General features: G+C 42.7%; 1 protein-coding gene across 1 annotated transcript in view; it reads right to left on the bottom strand.

Moving 5' to 3' along the window:
• Positions 1-4,569: 4,569 nt before the first annotated feature.
• Positions 4,570-7,458, bottom strand: part of minar1 (membrane integral NOTCH2 associated receptor 1) — a gene marked incomplete at both ends in the record, with an annotated part of 33,810 nt that continues 30,921 nt past the window's right edge. The window contains 1 exon segment of the mRNA XM_079497459.1: positions 4,570-4,767. Coding sequence (XP_079353585.1) covers positions 4,570-4,767 — 198 coding nt within the window.

Raw genomic sequence — 7,458 nt, 5'->3', positions numbered from 1 at the left:
TCCCGATGGGGGCTCCTCACTGTCAGGTGAGTCAGTATACAGTACAACAGTACGTCCTCCCGGTGGGGGCTCCTCACTAGCAGGTGAGTCAGTTTAGGATACAACAGTATGTCCTCCCGGTGGGGGCTCCTCACTGGCAGGTGAGTCAGTAGGATTCAACAGTACATCCTCCCGGTGGGGGCTCCTCACTGGCAGGTGAGTCAGTAGGACACAACAGTATGTCCTCCCGGTGGGGGCTCCTCACTGGCAGGTGAGTCAGTATAGGATACAACAGTACGTCCTTTCGGTGGGGGCTTTTTTTTCTTTTTTTTTAGTAGTGCAGCCACGTAGCTACAGTATGTACGTGTCTGTCCGAGCATGGTCAAAATAGCGTTATAACACTGTTGCGCAGCCTAGCACGCACGCATGCACGCACGCACGCACGCACGCACGCACGCACGCACGCACGCACTCACGCACGCACCACCAACTCGTATGAGGCCCAGGACGTGTGGGAACGTCTTAGGGTCTTTATAAGGCTGACCCCGTCGATCAATAGCAATCCATGGTGTAAAAAGTACTCAAATGTTTTTCTTAAAGATGGAGTGCCACGATTTTTGTCCACCCTAAAACATGATCATCAGGTATTATTATAATATAAGGAGGAACAACTTTTTCCATAAAGTGTACAGTATTTGTTAAAATCATGCTTTTATGTGGACACGCCCACCAGTTCATTAAGGGTGCGTTCGGAAATGTGCCCTGTCGTTTGTTTATTCAGTGCACTCGGTGCGTTGTCGTTCGAAAATCCAGTGCGCTGCGCACCGGGTGTGCCGAGTGCCCGCACTGAGCGACCCTACCCTGAAGCTGGGGTTGTCCAGTGTGAATCGGTGTGATTGCGTCACAGCTGTGGTCGTTCGTAAATAAGGCACACTGAACGTCACTGTGACGTCACTCAACAAACTGACCACATTCCCGGTGCGCATTTCCGAACGCACCCTAAGTATGCCTGGTTTGCCTGGTGGGTGGTGATGGGTGGTGATCCACCTGAACTGAAGCCGCACCCACAGCTGTAGTTGCATGATACAGGGGGAGGGGTTAGGGGAGGGGCTGATAGTGTGATGTCACTATATTACTGCTTATTTCATTGGCCCGTTTGACTGCCATTTAAAGTTTTCAAATGTATACAAATATTTAGAAAATAGCCGATCTACAAGCTCACAATGCATCGCAACACATTGTGAGCTTGTAGATCTGCTATTTCCAAATGGTCGACATGTACGTATATAGGGCTGACGTGTTTAATATATGTTTTGAAATAATAATCAAAGTAACTAGTATAACAAAAGTTTTCAAATAAATGCAGTGTAGTAAAAGTACAATATTTGCATCTGGGATGTAGTGGAGTAGCAGTAAAACTAAAACTAATACTCCATGCAGTAAAGTAGAAATACCTCAAAATTGTATTTAAGTAAAAGGACTTAGTTACTTTCCACCACAGATCAACAGTGCTGATTCTCCCCCTTCCCCAGGGAACTAATTCTCCCTCCCCCAGGGAACTAACTCTCGGTAACGGGAAAACTTCAAGTATAATTTTCCAATCAACAAACACAACAAGTCAGAGATCACAACCTCTATTTCAAGGGGAAAGCAGCAGCAGGTATGTATCATGGCTGGTTCAGGAGAAAATGGGAGGACGGTAACATTCAAGTCAGAGCTGCTCTAGTCTCACGTGGCCAGACCGCTGCCTCTCGCAATATTCAAAATGCTTCCGTCATACAGTCTGGAGCAACGGAAGCACTGATCATGAGTCAAATATAAATGCTTCCGTCATACATTCTGGAGCAAGTAACGCAAGCTCTGATCAGGAGTAAAATATAAATGCTTCCGTCATACAGTCTGGAGCAACGGAAGCTCTGATCAAGAGTAAAATATAAATGCTTCCGTCATACAGTCTGGGGCAACGGAAGCTCTGATCAAGAGTAAAATATAAATGCTTCCGTCATAAAGTCTGGAGCAAGGGAAGTTCTATCTTGAGTAAAATATAAATGCTTCCGTCATACAGTCTGGAGCAACGGAAGTTCTATCATGAGTAAAATTCATCTTTACAGTCGCACAAATTTATCCTAATATAAATAGAAATCATCTAAGCATATATAGCTTGCTGCTTAGTAGAAAAGGAAATAAAAAAATAAGCTCCAACGATATTTTAAAATATATTTTTGTCAACAGAAATGACAAAGAGATTAGGTGTGGTTCCAGACTCTATATAACATTCAGGAGGTGTAGTTCCAGACTCTATATAACATTCAGGAGGTGTAGTTCCAGACTCTATATAACATTCAGGAGGTGTAGTTCCAGACTCTATATAGCATTCAGGAGGTGTAGTTCCAGACTCTATATAACATTCAGGAGGTGTAGTTCCAGACTCTACACTATAGCATTCGGAGATTGTGGAATACTTGTCTGGCTATGTGAGACTAGAGCTGCTAAACAAAAATAATCATAATATCATAAATCATGAATAAATGTTTTCCTTTCGTGGTGAGTAGTAGGCTAACATCAATACATTCAGCTTGTACAACTGTTTTGTTTCTTGCAATCTACCGGCATTTCACTATTTCAACTAAAGTTCATGTATATATTTCTATTTAGAAAAAGATGTGTTGCACAGGTCCCTTTATACTTGATAATGATAAAAGATAAATCCCAGTTTTAACTGACATTCGACCAGATAATTCATCAAAAAATAACTTCATCAAAATACATTGTACAGTAATTATACAAAAAATTAAAAAATATCATTAAACTGTCTAGAAAAAAAGAAAACCAGTTGTCAACCATTTACTGTTTACGTTAAAACAGTTAAGAAAAATCAAATGATTCAACGTCTCAGTATACATACATTTTGTAACAATACCATAGACTATAATTTCAAAACGATAGATATACATTATTTTGTACTTTCTGAATTAATTTATATTGTACACTATAACCATGAATACACCCCAACATAACCACCAGAAGTATAATAGACCCCACTGGAAACACAAAATAAAAATAAAGAAGAAAATGAATTACTTCTGAATGGCAACATTCAACTCCTAACGCCGGGGCTCCACTGGACGCGTGCGTGCGTCAAAAAACGAACTGGGGCAATTTTAAAGCAGTCACCGAACACAGCACAACGCAGGCAGTGGAGCCACCCTTCATTGATTAAAAAGGGAACATTCCCTGACGGTGATGGAGACGCGACGCTGACGCACCCGGTGGAGCCCCGCCGTAAAGATCTCGATGACACTCGATGACACGATGCATTTACAAAACATTAAAAGTCTTTATTGTGGTCCTTCAGACGTGTGTTAAAATGTTTTAACTGAAAGATCCACTCCAAGTGAGTCCTGGCAGGTTTCTCTCTCTCTCTCTCTCTCTCTCTCTCTCTCTCTCTCTGTGTTGTGTGGCCTGGAAAAATAATGATTTGCCCCTGCAAGTGTCGCTGTTGAGAGATGGGGGGGGGGGGTTAATTGAGGCCAGAAAACATTGAAAGAAAGAAGGAAATAGAAACAATAAATAATTGGATGTCATGAAACCTTTAAAATGGTCAGAAACTGTTCCACCCCGCTCCAAGGGTAAACTGTTCCACCCCGCTCCAAGGGTAAACTGTTCCACCCCGCTCCAAGGGTAAACTGTTCCACCCCGCTCCAAGGGTAAACTGTTCCACCCCGCTCCAAGGGTAAACTGTTCCACCCCGCTCCAAGGGTAAACTGTTCCATCCCGCTCCAAGGGTAAACTGTTTCACCCCGCTCCAAGGGTAAACTGTTCCACCCCGCTCCAAGGGTAAACTGTTCCACCCCGCTCCAAGGGTAAACTGTTCCACCCCGCTCCAAGGGTAAACTGTTCCACCCCGCTCCAAGGGTAAAATCACACAATCGTGTATCCATCAAGTCAGACGATGGAGTAAAAGCTGTGTATCTGTATTTGCGGAAATCGTTCACACATTCGTATCGAGAGGCGTCAAGAAAACGCCTAGTCCAGGCGTCTCTTCCTGTTCTTTTTTAAAACAGCTGGTGGATGGAAATGAAGCTCGCTCGCACGCGGCTTCAACTTGCAGCGTCGGCAAAGCGTTTCCTTTTTTTTCTTTTGCCAACGCTTCAAGTTGAAGTCATTAAAAAAACATGTCACTATGACATCAAGACATCATGACTTTATGGTGCATATGGTCATGATGTCACTATGACATCATGACTTCTTGGTGCGTATGGTCGTGATGTCACTATGACATCAAGACCTCATGGTGCATACGGTCATGATGTCACTATGACATCATGACGTCTTGGTGCGTATGGTCGTGATGTCACTATGACATCATGACTTCATGATGCGTATGGTCGTGATGTCACTATGACATCATCATGACTTCATTGTGCGTATGGTGGTGATGTCACTATGACATCATCATGACTTCATGGTGCGTATGGTGGTGATGTCACTATGACATCATCATGACTTCATGGTGCATATGGTGGTGATGTCACTATGACATCATCATGACTTCATGGTGCGTATGGTGGTGATGTCACTATGACATTATCATGACTTCATGGTGCATATGGGCACGACGATGACGAGGATCACGGTGCACGTCGCCGCCGCAATCAGCGCTCCGATCTTGCACGCCTTGGCCCGGCGGAACTCCGCCTCCTTCCTCTTGAGCAGCGAATCGTAGCCCGGCGTGTACACATCCTCCATCCAGTACTCCAGGTGGTTGGGGTTCAGCGACTCTGGAGTCTGAAAAAAAATATATTTTTCAAGCGATTTATCAAGCGATCGGCTGGGTATGTATTCTCCAGGATGAAATGGCTTAGGGGGCAGTTGAAAATGGCGAGGGGCAAGTTTTCAAATGTATGTATGTAATAATCTTTTAAATATAAATAGCAGATCTACAAGCTCACAATGCGTGCTTTCTTCTAACCTCGCTCCATAGAAGGAGAAGACCAGGGAAAGACCAGTGTGTTTTGGAGCTCAGCAATTTAAAAAGGAGAAAGATTACAAAAGAGAGAGAAAATAAGTCAAGATTCATTGATTCCAGCGAGGAGGAGCTGTGGCTGAAATATTGCAACAGCAAAGATTGATTCTGTTTTCAACCGGTTCTATAGCCGCCTTGGTAGGTACAATTCTCCACGGGAGTAATGTGGTATCGATATTTTAACCAATTCAGGACGGGAACCCCTTTTGGTGTTTTAAACATTATGTTGTACTTTAGCTGTTGAATAATAGCACTACGAGCTTGTAGATCTGCTATTTTTGAAAAATCGTGAAAATGTGGCACAAATCTTTGCTTCTGGCGGGGGTCCCTGGAACAAGATATTTTCAGATGGGGGTCGGCGGCCAATTTCATATATTGTTTGGGGTCCTTGATATGAAATTATTTGATAACCACTGACATAGAAACATAGGGTTTTTCAGAAAACTGCCATGATTTAGAAGACATTTGTAGAATCTGGTCTCAGTCCTAAATGGGTTAACTGATTCACACATTTCAAACACGTCGAAAAGGTGAAGAGAGACTGTTGGATAGACTGATTCAAACGAAGAAAAAACGCCAAAATACACACTGCACTGAGAAAACACATGAAGTATAGCTTTCTCAGCAAGTTGATATGTTTGCAAATGTTTCTCGTTTGTGGTATTCATTGACCTTCTGCTAACAGTTGCTTCCAGCTAGCAGCAAACAAAAGAGTTAAGAGAGTCTGCCGATTGCCTGAATTGTGTTCAATTGCTTCGGGACTGCCAAGGTTATGTGAAAATCTGTTATTGTGAGTTGTGTGTAGTAACTTGACCATCACAAGACCATCTATCAGCTGTTCTCAGGTCGTCTATCTCCTCTAAGGCCTGCAGTCTGAAATAAACACAGACCAGCTGTTCTCAGGTCGTCTGTCTCCTCTAAGGCCTGCAGTCTGAGATAAACACAGACCATCTATCATCTGTTCTCAGGTCGTCTATCTCCTCTAAGGCCTGCAGTCTGAGATAAACACACACTGAGGTAACAATGACAGACAGTACGCTTTGTCTTTGTTAAAGCAGCTATAACATGACTTTTAAAACAGTTTTTAATATTTAATATCATATTGTCTATGTCCCTCAAACTTATTTCTAATGGTTTGAGCCTCAATCACCACTCTGATATAATCAGTCCATGGCATTTATTTCTTTCCTTCTGAAGCTGTTTTAGCTGCAATGCCACAATGTCCTGAGGTGGTGGGGGTGCTGATATGCAACTTATTTAATATTTGAGTCATGTACAGTATCTAGCAGTACTGATGCTAGATAAACCATTTCCATGCCAGCTTGGAAAATCAACAATGGCGGACATTGTAAACAAAGTGGAAATGCAAATTTGGAACTGAAGACTGAAGAGAGGGAGGAATTATACAAAGTAGGGTGATATTGATGACATCACAAATACGACCAGATCAGTTGAGCTGTTTCTGAGAGCAATTTCCATAAAAGCCCCTATATGATGAGAAATCCTGATTGGTCAAAATTGTATATTTGTGGGGATAGAAAAGCTCAAAAAACACAAAAACAATTGAGTTTAATTTTATGTTATAGGTCCTTTAATGTTTTTCTTCCCATATCGTCCCTGAGAGACGAGGAAGATTCACATCTGTCACACTCGACACAGTGTAAAATCAGTGTAAAATCAGTGTAAAATCACAGTGTATCTGTCACACTCGAACAGTGTAAAATCACAGTGTATCTGTCACACTCGACACAGTGTAAAATCAGTGTAAAATCACAGTGTAAAATCAGTGTAAAATCAGAGTGTAAAATCACAGTGTATCTGTCACACTCGACCAGTGTAAAATCAGTGTAAAATCACAGTGTAAAATCAGTGTAAAATCAGAGTGTAAAATCACAATGTATCTGTCACACTCGACACAGTGTAAAATCACAGTGTAATATTTGACTTACAGTAAGTACAGTACTTGAGAGTAAATATACTTATAGTTACTTTACACCACTGAATGAGGCGGTGTAAAGTCCCCAGTGGGACGTGCATTGAGGACCTCCCTAGGGAGACGCTCGAGAGGCATCCTAACCAGATGCCCGAACCACCTAAGCTGGCTCCTTTCCAGGCGAAGGAGCAGCGGCTCTACTCCGAGTCTCTCTTGTGTGACTGAACTTCTCACCCTATCTCTAAGGGAGATGCCAGCCACCCGTCGGAGAAAACTCATTTTGGCCGCTTGTATTATGTAGCACCCATTAAAACTGTAATCTTCCACTACTGTACTGCATGTAGCAGCCATAAAACTGTAACTGTCCACTACGGTCTTGTCAAGGTTGTTAATGGTCAACAAGTTAATGTCCCCTCAAAACGAATCCCAATGTGTTTATGAGTGAGTGGCTGCGCTGCAATACTGAGGGACCGGACGCAGTGTAGGAGTAGATTGATGTGCTGGGACCAACATCGCAGTA

Source organism: Electrona antarctica (genome assembly GCF_951216825.1).
Source record: "Electrona antarctica genome assembly, chromosome: 3".
Taxonomy (NCBI): domain Eukaryota; kingdom Metazoa; phylum Chordata; class Actinopteri; order Myctophiformes; family Myctophidae; genus Electrona; species Electrona antarctica.
The sequence above is the reverse complement of the archived record's forward strand: the minus strand, read 5'-3'. Positions and strand labels throughout refer to the sequence as shown.